The sequence below is a fragment of the Odontesthes bonariensis genome, chromosome 20 (genome assembly GCF_027942865.1).
Source record: "Odontesthes bonariensis isolate fOdoBon6 chromosome 20, fOdoBon6.hap1, whole genome shotgun sequence".
NCBI lineage: Eukaryota > Metazoa > Chordata > Actinopteri > Atheriniformes > Atherinopsidae > Odontesthes > Odontesthes bonariensis.
Window position 1 is genome coordinate 19,133,778 of NC_134525.1, and position 20,431 is coordinate 19,154,208.

A 20,431-nucleotide genomic window follows, 5' to 3' on the forward strand; every position below is an offset into this window, starting at 1 on the left:
AGAGATGTGCTAAAACACAGATATTGACACCTCTACAGGACACAAGATGATAGAGCTTTTGCTGTTAGGGAACCACTTCCACTAACAGATAAAAAAAAGCAAACAGGCCAGCTCTGTGTTTTTTTAGCCTTATTTCATTTCATATTCTGTCACCTTTCATTGTCCTTACTCAGCAAGTTTCCATGTTTTTTTACTGCAACACTTTTCCATTTATTCTTATCGGGTTGTATTCAAAACCCTTAGCTAAACATGGATGAGTTCTTTCACCTTTGCATATTTTGTGGGTGTGAGAAACTTCTTAAACAGCTAGTAAAATCCCCCCCTGAGCTATTTGTGAATCCTGGACCCACGTGGAGGCATTAACACCTCCAAGGGTCAAACAGCAAATTAGAGACCCATTAGGAGGATGCACTCTCAACCTCTGTTGTTTTGATGGCAGAACAACAACAAAAAAAAGGTTGATTTTTCAACCAACAGCCTAAAATAGAAACAAATAAATAAAGAAGTCTAGTTAGTTTTTAAGTGGATTTTCAAGATTACAACCACCACAGATGATGTTAATTTCAAAACAGGCAAAACATTGTTTGATATTGTTGAAACGTACATTTCAGCATTTAAACTAATAACTATTATAATTACATTTTTTTTTTGGAGTGGACTTGCTTAAAAAATAAACCAGTGACTTGACTTCGAATATACCACTTATTCACACCAAGAACTTCATTTTAAGATCAGATGCAAGACTCATTTTCCACTGTAGTAAATACTATTGATTGTCAAATTTTTTTCTCTAAACTTAAGCTACAAAACCTTTAAAACTTGTGCTGCATACTTAAATTAAGTCTCAGTTTTCAAATTGATTGGTTTTCTGATTCTTCTTCAAACAATAACGAGAAGCAATATTTTCTTACTGGGGCAACTACAGATGATGGCTGCTTTCTCTGCCACACTTTGCCAAGTAAAATCGTCTTTGAACAATAACAGTTTGTTCACTTTTCCATGTTTGGTAGGTATCTGTATTTGTAGTGTTTATATTTAATTCCACAGCAATGTAGATGGCTTGTTTTTGACATCCCTTTGCGTTTGTTCGCAATTATTTTTCCAAATCAGCAATAGCTTGTCAAAGCTATAAAAAGTTACAGTTTTCATGGCTGTTTTTTCATGTTTAGCTTTCCATAAACATAACATCTGTAATGAATGATCTGTTTCTCGGTAGCGGTGTCGACAGGAGAGCTGAGGTTTTGTGAAGGAATGCGATGATGGAGCAGGTCAGTGAGGGCAACTGGTTATGGTGAAAAGTGGGTTGTGAGACAAGAGTGATAGTGAGTGCTCAGGCATGCCATTAAGTTCTGCTGGTTATCTAAGCCTTTGGACAATCTGCCAGAAATCTACCCTTTTGCCCTTTGCTCATTTCAGTCTGGATCACCTTTAAGTTCAAGTCATTCTCACCCTTCAGCTCACCGCATACCTACTTTTTCCCCGGAGCAAAGAGTGTCGCTTTAAGGAAAGGTGTCAGCATAAAAGAAAATGAAATAAAGACAGATTGGGCCAACGTTGGACTTGAGCAAGAGTGTCATGCCTGAGTCTGGTGTCAATCCCCGCCCCCCCTCTGACCTCATTACATTGTCATTTTAAAGTGTTCATAAACCAGCATTATAGAGCTCCGTTTTCCAGTCAACGTTTACTATTAGCATAGCCAGTACATCATTTGCAGTAGACAAGAGTCATATGTATGCATTTAAGATGTCCACTGTCTTAATTCTCTTTCACTTTTAAATGGGGGGGGGGGGCTTCGATTGCCGAAATGAATTCTCGGTCCCTTGCTTCACATTGCTACTGAAGCTTGCAGTCGAAAGTTGACCCAATGAAGTCTCCTGACTGATTACGTTTCTTATCTTGTGTAACATCTTGCCAGTTTGAATCTTGTCAGACCATCACAGAAGGATAATTGGCAATATGCAACTGTGGCACAATCCCCCTGAATGCTGTAAACTGATGCAAAGGACTCTTGACCTGTTGTCAGTGTATGACCTGTTGGGGATAGTGTTTTTCTAATTAAGACTGTCGCGACATAAAGTACAGAAATCTGATATGAGGCAATACTAAGCCCAAGCCTGTAAAACTGACACTGTCACATGATCGTCTCTAAAGTAAGTGAAAGATTTTATTTTCAGGCAATCTCTTACTTCCAACAGTTTGATTCAAAGAGCCAACAGAATGTTTGCATCGTAAAAATGCAATTTCAACATAAATTTTATCAATCAGCTGAGTTTTGTCAGACATGGGGAAGTTTTTGAAATTAGAATCAGATAGTCATCCCTCTATATTTTCACAGAGAAGATATTCACGGCCTTAATATCTTCTATTCATTAGCATCCTTTTTTTTGCTTAACCCCTGTCCTCTGGCCCTTTGATTAAAAACACGACTGACTTTTATCTTTATCTGCTCCTGTGTAATTGCCTTACCTTTGATGGGAGATATCAGTAAAGAGTAATAGCTTTTGCCTTGATTCAACTTATCTTTTTTTTTTGTTTTTTTTTTTTATTACGAAAGTTCATTTGCTCTCTTATTTTCTATTTTCGACCTGTCACAGCAGCAGCAGCCATGAAACTAATTTACTGGATACCTGTGTCCTCTGGGATCATAGGCCTGCTGCCCACTGTGATCATCACAGCCTCTGCCACTCGGCAAGTCCGTTCCACAACACCGAGTTAGTCTGCAATCCACCCATATACAGTGACACTTACTCTGGTCATGTTCTGCCAATTCAAAGGACTTTTCATCCGTAATTGCGCCCTAAATACCGTTTGCCCAATTATTTATGGGGGGCGTTATGGAATGCCTCACATTACAGGGACTTGCTTTTTGTCCTCAAAAGAGAGACTGTTCTAGACAATTTGATTGTGTAAACAGATTTTATCTCCACAACACGTATACTACTACCTTCAGCTGACGATCCATGCCACAGAGAAAGTGGGGGCATCAAACCTAAGATTGAAATGATCTACTCCAGACATCTCTTTTCAAAGGAAACTTTGCCAAAAGCATTTTTTCTGGAATTTTCTGGAACAATAGGTACAGGCAAAATGAGTCAGTTGTAGTAAACCTGATATCTGAGGCAGCTCATTACTCACAAATAAAATACAGTCAACAAAGTTTAATCACACACTTTCTTCTCCGATCAGAACTAATGTATATATTATGTTCCCAGTGTGTTATCTCTGATGACCAACAGGGATGGCCCACATCTGTATTCCTTCAGCATTCCTGTCCTCATGCACTGACTCGGCCTCATGCTGTTTCAGCACAGTCTGATTCAACAGCCTATTTGTGAAGCTTAAAGTAGACATATCCATTTTTTTCACAAGTTGAAATACTTGCCTGAAGTCTTAATGAAATGTCTGACTTGCTTTAATCAAAAGACCACAGATAGACAGTAGAACTCTCCCTTTCATAAGCAAGAATTTGCTTCTGTTTTCATTGCAACTTTTGTTGCAGGTGTGAGCAACTCCACTTTCTTCCATAGGATATATCTTAATTGGGATCTGTTGGGTAGCTTTGCCTTATCTATGAGACAGTAACTCCGAAAGCAAAATATTACCTTATGACAGAACTTACATTAAATAGCCTGAGAGCTAACATTTGTAAACACAGCTAACCAAACTTTAATAACTGAACACCAAACTGATGGAAAAGTACTCTTAGTTGGTATTAATGCCTCTTTTAGGCACAAGAGGGACGTCACAAGACATGTTCTGGCAAAACACAGAACTAAAGCAGGAAAGCTGAAATTGCATTCTGCTGACCAGCAAGTTAAAGCTACATTCAAAACATATCGGCTCCATAAACCATAAACCTCCCTGTTCTTACCACTACTGTTAAGAACTGTTGCTTCTGTGGTTTTCACTGGTTATGTATTTCATCTATTTAAAGATTAATTGGAAACTACAGTTTTCAACTTCAGACAGGGCAAAAAAATCAATAAAGCCAGTTAGAAGTTGGGTATCCTTGTTGGGATGTGCAAGAAAATGACCGATAGAGCTCTTATATTTCTCAAGTTGACTGACTTATAAAACTGCAGATGAGAATTTGCTGTTAGTAACAAAACAATAAGCAAAAGAGTTTCAACTTCCCTCTTCCAAGGTTAGTGAATGTAATGAATATTTCCACTCTAAGCTTGAGGTAGTGCATAGAAATCCACTTTAAATCTGAACGGTTCACTGAGTGACATATTTTCAAATGCAAGTGGCCGTAAACAAGTTGCCAGTATGGAGTTTAGTTAAGTCTGTGGTGACTTCAGACACCCAAATGTATGCTTTACGTTTAAAAAAAACCCAAAAACATTTGTGTGAAGATTTGAAAAAACCGAGTGCTCATAAAATGTATGATGATAATTATAACAATAACAATTCCAATAAACTGACATGGCAGTTCTTAAAACGTAATTGAAAGTTGAAGGGTTTCACATTAAAAAAAAATAACAACGACCCCAAAAAAAGGATAAAGTATATAAACAACAATATTCCAATAAAGACTTAAGATTAAACAAAAATCCTAAGAATTTAGAATGAATATCAACATTTAAGAAAATGCCATACGATCACAGCAAGTTTTGAGATGACATTTAAATGATGATACCGAGCCAGTTTGCCTGATGAATGTAGGCAGGTTCCTGCTAAGCTGAGCGCCTTCAATGATTCTTTATTGTGAGAGCCATGGTTGCTTATCTGAATGATGATGATCATTTACGCTGAAACTAAAAACATAATATTTTGGTTTTCGTATTTGACTGCAGTCATCACAATGATTGACTGAACTTTATTTGTTTTTCTTTTATTTATGAAGCCATAAAAACGTGGGGCTCATTTCCTAAAAGTTGTCATCTGTTATTTTCTGGTTTCCCTAATCTCAACCAAGTCATTCAGTTCTCCTAGACATCAGCCATGGACTTTACTTCATGTCTAGGTATTTGATAGAGGGCACCTGATAAAAGCTAGTAAAAGAAACAAAGGATCTGGGTTCAGAGCCTTATTATTAAGTTGCCTGGAAGATAGTTCACAAGCTTTTGAGTTTCCCTGTCAGATACTTGCCCTTGAATTGCAAATAGTATCCGAGCAGCATCCTTAGTAGCACTGTCTTGTCCAAAAAAGACTAAAGCTGTGGAAGTGATATGAAGTCAAATATTTGCCTTTGCCTCTCAGCAACTTTACTATACTGACATGTAAAAATGAGAATGAGTTTCTCTGAGCCAAGAAGACATTTAATTGTGAGATATTATTAAGAGAACAGAAGGTCTGCGGCTACCAGTAATTGAGTGTATTCATTTCTGGAAATCTATTGCACGGACAAAAAGCTTCTTAAATTTAAAATCAGCTCAAGTTTGGTGTGAAAGGCAAAGTTGTTAACAAGAGTAGCAAACAAATGCAGTATGCAAAGCAAATAAACTGAAACAGCTTGAGGTAAAATCCTTGAGAAACATGGAAAGACTGAGAGTTCAGGGACAAATCTCACGAAATCCACAAACACAAAAACAAATGTAAAACAAACAAGACAAAATCAAATTAAACTTTTTCCACACACAAATGGGCAGTGATGGAAATGGAATATATTTATACATCTATCTGTTTTTCTGTCTACCCGCTTCATACATTATTCATTTAGACAATTGAGTTACGCCAGTGATACGCCGCTGAGCCACATCAACGGTGGATCAACTTTGACCACTCATGCTGCCGCTGTACTTTCATGCCTGACACCAACTGCCCAAAGGTGCATCAATCCCAGTTTGAAAGACATGTGAGATTGAGTGCCCGAGGCGCGAGAGAGATGATCCACAGAAGCAGATCATCGTTAGATTCAATATGGCAGTGTCCTGTTGGATGATCTAGAATATCGAATTCATAACTGTTTTAAAGAAGAAGACCAAAGAGACCAACCCCGTTTGCAAAATGCACCAGATCACTGGGGTCATTAACGAACTCACAAACTCATAGTCATCACTATCGCATGCATCATGAGAGATATGGATCAATGTGCACTATTAGCAATGTGGAAATTAATTTATTGATGGACTTTTCACAGAGATGAGCTGGAAAATGCAAACTGGGATGTTTTGAGTCAGAAATTATTGGATGGGAAACAAAAGCTATAATTCTCCCTTTTACTCCACAGAAGAAATTAGTTTTGTGTTGCATTTTGCTTATTCTTAAATGACTGTGTTGATATAAGTGGAAGGTGCTTGCATGTGAAATGATGTGACTATTATTCAGTGCTGTAGAGACGGGGCGGCAGAAGACGTCGCTACCTGAAAGCATTCTCACAAAACCTTCCCTCTGCATGCGGATTCACAGATTACGCTGTCCGTCGTGTAATGGGACTGCCAAAGGTGGCTTCTGAAAGCTGCTCCTCTTCTCTGGCATTTGTAGATCCACGTTTGGTTTCTGGCTGTGCAAACAAAAACAAATCCTAGCAGATTAGGAGACTGGGAAGTCAAATTTGACAATTCTGCTGGTGTCTCTGTTGAAATTGTTTTAAAAAAAAAAAAAAAAGACTTGAAGGAAGTAGAGCTGTGTTGAACAAGTTTGTTCCTAAGGCAGGGTTGAAGATGATGTTGTTTGAACTTAGACCGGCAGGAAATGTTGTTGGACTCTAGACTGGGAGGAGAAGGAGGTCAGGGATGTTGATTTGACATTGATTATAAATATATATATAAAAAAGGTAATAAAATAAGAGAACTGTGGCAAATTTGTAAACGTCCTCTTAACACAATGTTTACATGCAGCGCCAACTGAGACAGACACCCTGACATTTCAATCACACAATGACCTTTTTTCTGATTGCGTGGTATTTCTGAATACTCCACCAACCTCCCACTTCACAGTTTTTCCACCTCAGCCCATTGCCTGCATGTGATAACATTTGGTTGTAATTGGTTATGTTTACAAGCACAGGGCAGTTAAGCCGTCAGTCACATTGGGGTCCAGGTTTCATTCGGATTTAAGCTGTTTACACGAACCTTTGATGCCCCATAAATAAAGTAAACATGAATAAAACATGAATTTGTTCCATGAATAAACCGAATAACAGCCCGTTTCTGTTACTTTTACAGAGAGTTTCTGAGAGCAGGTAAAAAATAACAATGTATCATTTATTTACAATGTGTTTTAATTATGGATTAATGGCAATTTTGAATAACTTAAAGCTTGTTTATTTCAGCCTACATTTAAGTATAAAACACACTGATTTAAAAATAGTAAAAGGGAATAAAAAATTAATAACATGTGTTAGCAACCCATCTTTATGATTAATTTCATTATACTGAGTAGAGATACATAAAGTCGTGTTAACTACAGTAGACTATAAGGGATTTCATTCACTGAGTAAGCCTTTAAACACAATCCAGGCAGTTATATATTTCTCACCATAATGTAATTGGGAAAGCTAATTTGACACTTTACAAAACTCTGATTAACTTTTAAACATCACGGTGCATGATTGGTAATATTTGTTCCTATGATGCACATGTCATTTCTTGCTGGAAGCTTGTTAATCATTTTCAGGAACCGATAAAACCCTTTTTTTTTCAATATCCGAAATAGTCTAGTGCTTTTATGCAGGCACAAGTCAATAGTGGCTAACATTTGAAGGGGAGTTATACAGCATTTTGTGAGTTTGAAGTTGTCTTGTTATCTGCAGTGAATTAAGAAAACTGAAAGTCATAGTGTGTCTTACACAGGCAGTTTTGATCAAATCTGAAACCCGTTGGGCAGATAAAAAAAGCAAATTGGGTGGCTGTGACCTTTTTATTTCTACTCTCCTCCAGGTAACTTGTCCAAAAACTGCACAGCAAACGGCTGGACAGAGATGCATCCTATTGACATTGCTGTGAACTGTGGATACAATCTCAACAGCACCAATGATGATGTGAGTAAATTGCTACCGTCTAAAAGCTGCTCTAGAGTTCCCATGCTGAATAACAAAATGCTACAGTGCAGCGGGAGACCATGTCAAGAGCCAGTGGGCAGGAAAAATTGAATGAGAGCATCTTGTCTTCGCTCTGTGGGTGGGTGTTCTTGGGTCTATCAGGAAAATGGCTGTATTGATTTTTGGTTTGATGACTCATGTCTGGCTAATATTTTCCTTTTACATTGAGGGAATAGTGAATTAATCTGAATTGTTAAACGAAGAGGAATAAATTTACATCAATGTCCTCAGAAATAAGTTTTATTTCAGCAAGGCATTTTAGGTCATTCATTTAGTAGCTTTATTAGCAAAAGTTCAACGGACAACTGGGACTCTTATGATGTGGATTTTAAGTGTGGAGCTTTAAGTATGGAGGGGCCAACACCTCTTATCCTTGCATCACCAAGGCAAGGTAATCACATTATGTGTTAAAACTGCACTGCAGCTTTTGCATTGTCTTGAACTCCAAAGCCATGAGTGACCTTTTCTGAAAAGGTTGTAAATTATTTTGCTCTTTAATTTCGTGCTCACAAAAAACTAATACTATTGTTGTGTTTGGCGGTACAGGCAGATAACGTTCCTTATAAGATGCTTTCCCAACATGCAACATGGCATTTCATACCATTGAGTACTCTGTAAAGAATGTTGTTGCCACTTAAGTGAAGTGAAAATACACCGGGATTTTCCTTCCTTCATGACAAAAACACATTTTCCTGTGGTTCATGGGTAACATCCTTTTTTCTAAAGTCAATGTGGAATATTTTCATGTTAGAACAAGACAAAATTCGAAGAGGTTTTCCCTTTTTTTGCCACTACTTCAGCCTATTTTCACACAGTTACTGCTGCTTTAACAGTTTAAGTTTTAAGTGAAAAAGTTGTCATAGACTATCTAGAAATTGTGGAAATTCTAAAACACCAATAATAAAGATGATCATCTCCCAACATTGTCTGAATTTGCCTGTGGGTTGCTTTTGAATTGCTTTTGTTTCTCTAAAAGTATTCATTGCTTTCAAATAAAGAATTCAAGACCTGTAGGCAAATACATTGTGACTGTAATGAAAAATGAAAAAATGAATTTTTCATTGTTTGATTAATCAGGCATATCCTCGAAGCACAATACACTTGACTTTCGTTTACAAGACTAGGTCAGTTAGTTATTCCTTCTGGGTCTATCGGGCGTTATGAGAGGTTATTCATAATATCTCCCGGGCAAAGAAGGGAATAAACACACCAAATGTTAGACTTACTTAGTTTTGTTTTTCTGCAGTGAGAGCTAATCTTGTCTGTGTTGATAAAGGTGGAGGAGGGTGAGGAGTGGATGAGCACTACATGGTAGTAAAAGCTTTCTTGGTGGGCATTGCTCTCTGAGTCACAGAGATGGCCTCATTAGTATGCCACATAGGAAGTCTGGAGGGACAGATCGGGTGAGGCTCCTTAAAAGGAATTTGATGTCCGTCTCTCTGCATACTTAATATCTCTGTGTTGTAGAGAAAGCGGAGCTGCTGGACTCATTTCCATCAAACGCAAAACATATAGTGCCATGGCAGTAACACAGTGATGCTGAAACTGAAATCCCATTGAATATTAGATGACTGTTAGTTTGGACCGCATTCGTAAAATCCAGGTATATTACTTTGATTTGGTGAAAGGAAGATGCAAGGATGTGTTTCTAGAAATCCTACAACAATTAAACGTCACATCATGAGTCATTATATGAGGCATCGTCGTTACTGTCGTTCATGACAGTGGAATAAGACAATAAAGAAAACTTTTCACTGCATTAATTTAATCATAGATAGTTTCAACTTTGAATGCAGCGCTTTACATATAGAAATGAATGTTTATTTAGTCAAATCTTTGCCAAAAGGCTTGACTGTATAAACATTCCCACAATGTTGATTAAGGCTTCAAGCATCAGGCATATCTCTTCATATTTCTCAGTATGCTGCCATTTAAAATCTTCGTTGACATTATTACACGGACAGACCAGTAACGATCAGCTTTATTGTAACCAGTTTTTGGTAAGTTTTCAGGGCTGAAGATGGGGGAAACCTCAGCGATAGGGGGACAGAGCAGGCAACTGGGATAATGGTAGAAAAACCTATGATTCACATCAAGGATCAAATCAAATCAAATCAAATCAAATTTATTTATATAGCACATTTAATGTACAAACAATTCAAAGTGCTTTACATAAAATAAAAGCATTGCAGCAGGGAGTGCAAGAAGCATTAAAAATACATAAAAGAATATAAAGAGAAATAAATAAAATCTTTTAAATGAATTTAAAAACAAGCAACAGTCAAGATAAGTTAAAAGATATCGTGCAGATTTCATGCATAGACACATGAGAAAAGAAATGTTTTTAACCTGGATTTTAAAATGTCTCCATTTGGTGAAAGTCCTCGCCAGATAATGGCTTTTCTTGCTTGATGGGGGGCGTGGGGGGGGGTTTGTGTAGTTGAGAAAAAGCAGATGTTTTATTTTCTTTCATGCTAATGTTGTTCTGGATGATTTTACTGTAAACCACTCCTATACTTCAGTCAGTAGAGCATTCACTTGTGAACCACAGGACTGTCAGTTCAGTTCTCCATGTCAGCCTCTCCAGAAAGCAAAGAGGTGTGCTTGATGTGACGTCTGATCTGCTCACGGCTGCTGCCACTCACTGAAGAGAGTAGATGCAGTGAGAAATGTGCTTGTGACAGAGAAATAAGACCTTTAGCTGGTGGGGTCATACGGGCGATATTCTACTTGTCAACATGTAGTGGTTATACCCTGTCAGTAAAGCAGTTTGGTTTGTTGTTAGATGTTTTTGAACATTTTGGTAAAATGCTTTCTGAACGAGGTCAGTGGATCAAATCCGAACAGTCTGCTTTCGTTTTTTTCTCAACTGTATACAAACCTGTTCTAGAGGACTGTCATGAGCATGATATGACCACATTAATAAAGGCTTCTTTATCTTGTCCAGTGTCCAAGGTCCTCAGTAGTTGGGTCCCTCCAAGTTGAGAACGAACACTTTTAAGAGGCAGTAGTGGCTTTTTTTAACTTTGAAGTGATAATAGTAAAAAAAGGGAAATTAGTCTCTTGTAGTTAAGGTTTCTATAAAAAGGTAAGTAGGGGGAGAAAGATTTGAATTTCCATTAAAAATAAGAGCCCAGAAAAAAACAAAACAAATCTGCAGTGATTATTAAGCTGCAATGGTCTGATAAGTTCCACTAAAATCAAAATACTAAGAAACTGTTTAATTGGACCCAAAATCCGTATATGCCCTCAACTGCCGGATGAGTCGTCAACATTTTTAATAATTTCCCAGGAAAACACATACGATCAAAGAATAACTCCAAAACTACATTTTATCTTTGTTGGACCAGAAGTTGTTGTAATTGTAAGAAAGACCATACAAAAACGTGGACTTGAAATGTAACTAACACAACTTATACTGATGTTGAATACTTAAATGATATTTTGTGTGATGTGTACCCCCCTATTTTTGCCTCATTTCAGGGAAAGTTTTTCTGGCAAGTGAAGATTGGTTACACCGTTGGCCACAGTGTTTCGCTCATCTCTCTTACAACAGCTATTGTGATCCTCTGCATCTTTAGGTACGTTAAGAAATGATGGACTGCTATTTTCAATCAGAAACTGTACAAACACACACACTTTATATATGTATACTCTCTTCTCTGAATACAACTGCTCTCAAGTTACAGCTGGGAAACTTTCATGTTTTCACTTTTCGAATCAAATCAACCATAGATTACTCAAAACTCTGTGTATTTATGATCATAACCAGAGACTTGTGTTGAAAACAACTGGGTTTGCAGCAGAAATGTCAGCAGTGTGAAGACACGGTTCAGTTAAGCAAAACACACGCAGCACACACAGTGTGAAGCTGGCTTCACTTTCTACTGTACCCTCACCCATGAATGGTTAGGTTAGGAGTTAAATGTACATGGTTGTGGTTAGAATTATTGTTATGTCTAGTTGTATATGTTACAAAATACATGATCAGGCAGTTTATAGTTTTTTATGTTGATTTCATTCGTGCTGGGTGATTTGACATGGATGACGTGACAAATTATGCATTCTAGTGTCACACATCAAGATTAAGCACTCTTCAGTAGGATTTGCCCATCTCGGATCAGTGCAGCTTTACTCTCAAGCACAAAAAGCAGGCTTATGTTGAACCGTAAAAGACGAGATAAGAGATACAAATACTCTCAAAATAGAGTGTCACTCAAACTTAATGACCCTTGATCTTTTCATGCCGCACATCTGCAGCCCTTTGGGGGATATAACGGAAATGAAAAAAATGTTATGTTTGCTGTTTCATATGTCAGGGATGGACTGCCAGCTGCTTGAATCCAACTGCAATTTTGATATCAAGAATAAAAGAGATTGCAGCTTCAGACTGCAGTGGCTCACTGTAATCTCAAAGGGCATTTATTATTTGCAGGGTTTTATTTTATTTTATTTTTTTCTATTGTTTTTTTTTTGTTAAGCTATTATCTCAATGGACTGTTATTTCCATATAACCACATATGAATGGGTGGTGCTAATTTGGGCACATGGTGTACCTAATCCTGTGTACTTTATTGTCACAAAAATAAATATAATATTATTTTGTCAGCACTCCTCTGTGCTCGCATCATCTCCCTCAATCTATTACAAAAGTAATGTAATGCAACTGTTATTTTCTCCATGCAAGCGCTCGCTCTCTATACCCACTAATTTCTGCTCAGGATCTCACTGATGGATGTCATTAAACACTAATTTTCCCTTATGTTGTTGGAAATTGTTTTTTTGCTCCACATATTTCATCCTTTCCTGCCTTTATACCACTGCAATCTGTGTCACCAAATTAGTTACTGAACATGAGTACTTTCCCAGTTTTCCACGAAGACGAGACCTTGCCCTGAATATGTGTCCCTTTCCCGCTTTGCTCACTCTCACGCACATCCAGGGCCAAAAGACAAGGTCAGTAAGGAAGAATAAACATGTGAGGGTATAAAATCCAAACCCCCTCAGATTTGAGCCATAAGGAGGGTTATGATAAGGCACTTGGAGGTGGCTGAATGGTAGGTTATCAGTGGGAGATGGTAGGATGGGGAGAATCCCACCTGAAAACACACAACAGATTGCAGGAAAGGTCCAGAAGTAAAGATTTTATGATTCTTGAACTATAAATTTGATAAAAAATGTGCCTATGTGAACATTTGTTAAGCAGTAAATTTCAACAAACGCGTTAAAGAAGTAGAGCATGAGCAAAGGAAGAGGCCGTTGAATTTTCGATGAGATTGGAATGTACTCTCTGAAAGGGTTTACTTTAGAATAAAAGAGTTTGGCTTTAATAATACAGAAAGTATTATGAGAGATAATTAACTTCAGAGAGCCATCATTTTATCTATTGCACTTCTTTTGTATGTGTTGTAATCCAAACCTCCCTGTTCAGTGTTTTGGTCTCCGGTTCATCTGTATGTGCATGTTGGGGAATTCCTGCCTTTGAAACTGTTCCCCTTCCTTGTGAGCATCCTGCCACATTGGAATATAAAATAAATACCACAGTGCAGACAGTAAGGCGACCTCTCACATGAATGCAGAGTCCTCCGTGAGATACTTACAAACACATATGGGCTACAAGTTGACTAAGCGTTGGTCTTGTTAATCTCTTTTACTGACGGTGTTACTGATGCTCTGTAGGCTCTTTAAAGCCTGGGGCTTCACTTCGTTGCTCCATTCCAGTGTGTTTTGTTTACATTTTCCAGACTGAAATGAAGAACTGTGTTGTTAACATTTTGTCATGGTCTACATGTTTTGTTATGTTCCCACTTTCCCTTTTTGATGTAATCATTGTTCTTTGGATTCTAGTTTACAATCTTTCTGTTTCATCTTTAAATCGGTTCTTCGTCTGCACCTTTGTTAGCTCTACTTCCCGTTTTATTTCATAAAGCTTCTTCCTTATTTTTTAGATTTGCTTTCTGTTATGGTTTCACACCAGGTCATAGCTACTGATATCTACACCTGTTTTCCACTGGTCATTAGCCTCCTCGGTATTTACACTCCAGAATTTCTTTTGCTCTTTGCCAGTTTGTCATTGTCAGTCCTTTTTTTCCCTTTCAAGTAACATTTTGAGTCTTTTTGGTTCTGCTTTGGCTTTCTGGACTCCCTGAACATGCATCATCTTTATTTTTGATTTAGTTTGAATGAATTGAATCTCTTTCCTCTCCTGCCTGTCTCCAGAGAGTCTGCATTTTTTTGCTACACACAAAACTGTGAGACATTTGAGTTATAAGGTTATTTTTTCATCTCTTGAGACTTCCATTATTTGTATTTCCAACCGGTCACTGTACACATGCCTCATCTGGAGCTTTACCACTATTGGTGCCCCCCTAATATTTGGGAAGTAGCTAAAAAACAAATTAAATAAAAAAAAGTTTAAACATTTGAGGAGAGAGTACCTCCAATAATTATTCGGAACCACCAGAGGTGGTTTTATAATATAGATTTATGCTCATGATTGTACATGTAGCATTTCATCTCTCTCATTAACTGTTTTTTTTCCTTAGTACGCACCAGATTCAAATTATATTATCCAGTTAAACAGCTGTTATCAGTTTTCACTCCTGTAGATATGAGAGTAAATTGCTTGAATACTAATTGCTACAGTTTGGCCAATCTGAGCCATAATCATAGAGATGCTAATTCATAATGGCCATTTAATTTGCTAATAACATTAGAAGCCAGTGTAGTAGAATATGTCCACATAGGTTCACTCAGGCACAAAAGAAGCTGTTGATGTCGGTTGGTAAGGTGATATATTGCAGCCGTAGCCGAAGAAAACGAGCATTTCATTTAATGATAGCTGCAGTTTTCAGGGAATACAAAATCTGGATAACATAATATAATAACTGGTCTTACAGGCTGCTGTGACAGAATGTGAACAAGCTCTCCTGGGGGAGCTGAAATAAGGTTAAATTAAACTGTAATGACTCGTATGGTTTACATTAAATGATTGGGCATGTGCTTTATCAGAAGGAAATGTTTCCCTGCCTTGGTAACAAGCTGTCCTGAGGTTGAAAAAAGAGAAAAATGAATGGTGCTATTGGAAAACCTGACGCAGCCTCTAGTTTATCTCCCTAATTATTTCATCTTCTCAAGTATTGTAATGTAATCAGGAGGTGAAGAGGTATTAAATAATTGATGCTTGACGGTTTCAAAAATGTTTAGCCATTTGGAAATCATATGTCTCCATTTGTGAGTGTTTAAAAGACTATAAAAAGCATTCAATGTGCTCTGAAGTGGATCCACCCACTCAGCGACTAAACAAACTAGGTGGCTTGATTATGATTGAATGCAGTCTGTGATTTGCTGTCATTCTTAGCTATTAACTCCAAGGACATTGGAAGCATGTAGACCCTCTTTATTGAAATGTGTGTCTTGCTTCTTTGTCTTGATCTTTATTCTCATATCTCTTTTCTCCTTTTCCCAGGAAGCTTCACTGCACAAGGAACTACATCCACATGCATTTGTTTGTGTCATTTATCCTGAAGGCCATTGCTGTTTTCATCAAGGATGTGGTTCTCTATGAGGTCGGGGAGGTGGACAACTGCTCCTCAGGCTCTGTGAGTTAATTGTTCAAAACGTTGCCGTTTGATATGGGAGTTTTGAGCTCAATGGCTCATATTTGGTTTCCTTAGAGCTTGAATAAGTTGAACAGAACTCTTTCAGCGGATATGCACAATTGAGGCTTTGTTTGAATTGTGCATTGCATATTTCCGAATTAATGAAGTTTCCCAATTACAATCAGGAAAAAGGTTTGTATATTTTTATAAGCCCAGTTGCAACATCAAGCTGTTTTGTCAGATGCCATCATTTTCACACATACAACCAATTAAATACATTTAGCTTTGCTAAGCCCAGGAGTTACTTGGATGAAAACAACATTCACATAGCAGATTCAGATCCAGACAGTACAGAGTACTGTACAGAAAGTAAGGATGTTCCGATGGTTTATAAATGAGCTCTTGGATTTGTAATTCATCCACATGGTTATGTGATCCGTGCTCACAGAGTTGTAATCTCTTCAGCTCTGCTGCAGAGATGTTGTGGTCACACACAGGACCATTTCTGGCCAATCAGAGATCTGCAATAACAGAGGACGTCATACAGTAAACTTGGCCATATGTCGGAGAGCATATAGATGCTGTGACACATTGTAATTGTGTCGATTCTGAAGTTGTTTGTTCAAAACAATCTACATCTTATATAATGTAAATGCCAGGCTTGACATGTAATCATTTCATTTCAATTTGTGTAGTAAGTGTAAGAAAACAATGACAAATCATTGTTTCAAGAAGCCCATGGAGTGCCACAACATTTATCTCTGCTAAGATCTTCTAGTGATGATTGGAGAGCCGGACCGCTGCGTAAAGTCCCCAGCACATCTCATCATAAGGTCTGAACTCCGTGGGTACCAACCCATGTGCTAAAATTATGTCTCATGCTCTGTGAACCACTCTAAATCACATGACATTTTCATCTTGGAATATGCCTGTGCATTCAGGGAAGAAAATATATCTATTGATGGAAAAACCTAATCATTGAGTATGTTCAGGTAGTCAGCTGACCTCATTTTTTGGGCACATAACAATGTTGAACCTGGACCTGACATACAGTCCCTGACAAAAGTCTTGTCACTTATCCATTTTGTAGAAACAACAGCTTATAACATGACTTTTAATTAATCCATTGGTTTTAGAAATGGCTCATATGAAAGCTAAAACCCTCCCAAATAATGTTTAATATACTAAAATAAATTTACTTCACTGAAGAAAGATTGATCATTTAATGAACACAGAAAGGTCAGATTTTGACAAGACAAAAGTTTTGTCGCCTACAGATAGTAATGTGAAAATTGAACAAATAATTTACTTCAAATACAAAAATATGTTGCATAACATCAGTGAATTAAGTAGTGGTGCTGTGAGATCCATATTCAATATCTTGTATGACTTCCATGAGCTTGAAGGACTGCGTCCATGCGGTTCGACAAGGATTCATACAATTTATTGATGAAGTCATCAGGAATAGCAAAGAATGCAGTCTTCCATGCCTCCCAGAGTTCATCAAGATTCTTTGGTTTGGTCTTCCATGCTTCTTCTTTCATTCTACCCCAGACATGCTCAATAATGTTCATGTCTGGTGACTGGGCTGGCCAGTCTTGGAGCACCTTGATCTTCTTCGCCTTGAGGAACTTTGATGTAGAGATGGAAGTATGCGATGGAGCACCATCCTGCTGCAAAATTTGACCCCTTTTATGGTTGGGAATGTAAGAGGTAGCTAGTACTTCTTGATATTTTAGGCTATTGATGTTGCCTTCCACCCTGCAAATCTCTCGCACACCCCCATACTAGATGTAACCCCAGACCATGATTTTTCCGCCACCAAACTTAACTGTTTTTCTGGGTGAATCTTGGATCCATGCGGGCACCAGTAGGTCTCCTGCAATATTTGCGGCGGCTGTGATGTAATTCAACCGAAGATTCATCTGAGAAATCCACCTTCTGCCACTTTTCCAGCGTCCATCCTTTTAGCAGGCTGTGGGCCTTGGCAAAGGCCACACGTTTTTTTAATTGCCTTTTGTTTAGTGCTGGTTTCTGGACACTGACTCGACCATGGAGGCCATTTCGAGACAGAATTCTACAAACTGTTCTGGTTGACACAGGGACTTGAGGTGACCAGGCCTGGTGGAGCTCTGCTGCAGTGGAAAAGGGGCTGGCCTTGGATTTTCGAACCAACAAACGGTCCTTCCGAGCAGTTGTCTTGCGGGGTCTGCCGGACCTGGACTTGTCAAAAACATCTCCAGTCTTTTCAAATCTTTTTCTTATTCTTTGTACTTGACGCTGAGACACATTTAAGGTGTCAGCCACCTCAGCAGTGGATCTGGTCTTCAGCCTCTTGATAATCAACGCTTTGGTCTCAGGGTGAATCTTAGGCATGTTGTCAGAGGTCAAGTTGCAGTTGATGTGAAGGTCTGGTGTGCTGGGGTTCTTTTTATACACACCCACTGATTGATTGATCAATTATTGATCACAGGTGTGGCTGTAATCTAGGATTGGGGACATCATATGACAAGGTGACAAGACTTTTGTCTTTGCAAAAACTGACTCAGTGGGCTTTACCAAGCTGTAAACGTTAGAATGCTTTTCAGCAGTTTCATTTGGCTCCAAAACATTATTTCAAAAGCTGTTGGGATTGAAATTAGCCATTTTTTGTAAAAAAAATTGATTAGACATATATTTGAGGGGCACTTAAGGTCAACTTGTACCTAAGCGACAAGACTTTTGTCAGGGACTGTACTGAAGCAACCCCAGATCATTTATTTAGTTAAATCTGAGGTGACTTAGGTCAGGAGGTGTTTGTGTTATGTAGAGGAGTGGAGATAAACACAAGCCTTTTTCAAGTACAGTATTTGGATATATGCAAGAACCGCAGGGATCCTAAAATATAAAATAGATCAGATAAACATCCATTATTGCATTTCAAGCCTTCAACACAATCTAGAATACTTTGTGGGTTAGTTTAGGGTCAAACAGCTGATTGTCTCATCATGATTTGATAGAAAATCGGTATCCATGAAAGCACGAATCTTTCAGGAGCAAAAGCAGAAGATCTCGGGCTTGTCAATAAACGCATGAGAAAATGACTGCATTTCATAAAAACAGTGTTCCTCTGAGAAAGATTGGAAGGGATTAGCATATTTATCCCACTAAAGTGTAAAATATATTGTTCAGGTATTTAAAAATCTGAAGGAATTTCAATACAAAAAGGGGGGAGAGGTGCAAGACTAAGTATATTCTTTTAATGCTTCTTACAGTCCCTGCTGCAATGCTTTTATTTTATGTGAAGTACTTTGAATTGTTTTGTACATGAAATGTGCTATAAAAAATAAATTTTAAAAAAAGTTGGACACTTAATCTTTAGATTCCTCGGGCAGCACTGCATCAGGAACTATCAGAGGGGGCGGAGGCTATTCCAGCTGCTATTGGGCAAAGAGTCAGAGTACAGCCTGTGCAGGTAGCCAGTCTATCAATAAACAGCTAGTATAACCACATCTGCAAGATGTAACTAGGAAATATTTGTCAAGCGCTGTGCAAAAAGAAAGGAGCCTAATGTTAACATTTTCTAGAGGCGGCATCAACATCTCTGTGATAAGAGGCATCTGAGATGGACAATCACACCATGGAAACATGCACTGTGGTCAGACAAATCAGTTTTCAATATTATTTTGGAAGAAATGGATGTGTTGTGCTCCTGATCAAAGACGAAAAGGATCATCTATAGACTGTTACCTGCAACAAGTCAAAGCCTCAGGCTCTGTGATGGTGTGGGGTTGCATCAGTGCCTTCGATGAAAGTCATTTAAGTTTCTGTGATGGCGGCATTAACGCAGAAAAAAGTAGTTCTGAGATTTTTGAGCAACACATGTTTTTGTGTTAAATGTTTGCATGAAAAATGAGGTCAAAGAAAACCTGAAAGACTTCATCACTTGGTATTTCCAAAGCTAGAACATCTTTTGAGTGTTGTGAGAAGGAATGTCAATCTTACAAAGTGGTAGAAGTTTAGTCTCCAAACAGTTTTTGGAATCTGAAACAGACACTGAAAACAAAGTACCTAAAGATGCTAAACCACTGAGCCTTTGAATAATGTGAAACACACAAACTACGTATTACAATTATATCACCCCACAACATTTTGTTGATGTCCCTCACCTTTTCACACCACAACCACAGTGAGCCATAGAATAGAGGCCCCTGAGGCAAGAAACAGAGGTTTATGTTACACAATAGGGCCACACAACATGAGGAGCCTGGAAGTACATTCATTAGTGAGCTCTTCGGCCAGCTACATTGTGTAAATGAAACTTGTTACATTGACATGAACCAGCTGCTGTCAGGACTAGGTTGAAGGAGAAATGATAGTTTTAATGGTACAATGTTCACAATGACCCTGCCATTAAATCCTTTGCAGCTCCTGGCTCAGTTACTGCTGTGGTGTCTGTGTAGGTGTTTTCTGTGCTTGGTTTATTACCCCTTCTCTGCAGCTGGACGTTTGTCGTTGTTATCCATTAAATTAATTCATGATAAAACTGCTCTGGCAAAGCATATAGCAAATGCATTATTCAAGGTGTGTGGGTGTGTGCACGCATGTTTTCAGCACCATCTTTTTCCTTGTACTGTCGCAAAATATCTCCTCATTCATTCACATGCCTAGCGATGACAGGCTTTTTAAAAGTGAGCTACAGCGAACAATTGGTTCTAATTTGCACACATTAAACTAGCAGAGATGTTCAGACAGCCCATCTGGGTCCGTTGTCTTCTCAATATGCCAAGTGGGAATCAATTTATACAGGCAACCAAATCCTTTTCAGCACCAGCGCTGGCTGTTTTATGAGTTGCCATAAATAAGC

The 20,431-nt window shown here is 38.2% G+C and overlaps 1 protein-coding gene across 1 annotated transcript in view; it reads left to right on the forward strand.

Annotated features, from left to right (window-relative positions):
• The window catches only part of vipr1b (vasoactive intestinal peptide receptor 1b), a 55,034-nt gene that overhangs the window by 21,866 nt on the left and 12,737 nt on the right, over positions 1 to 20,431 (forward strand). Inside the window, exons 4-6 of the mRNA XM_075452529.1 lie at positions 7,824 to 7,924; positions 11,468 to 11,565; positions 15,453 to 15,585. Coding sequence (XP_075308644.1) covers positions 7,824 to 7,924; positions 11,468 to 11,565; positions 15,453 to 15,585 — 332 coding nt within the window. The remainder of the gene's footprint in view (positions 1 to 7,823; positions 7,925 to 11,467; positions 11,566 to 15,452; positions 15,586 to 20,431) is intronic.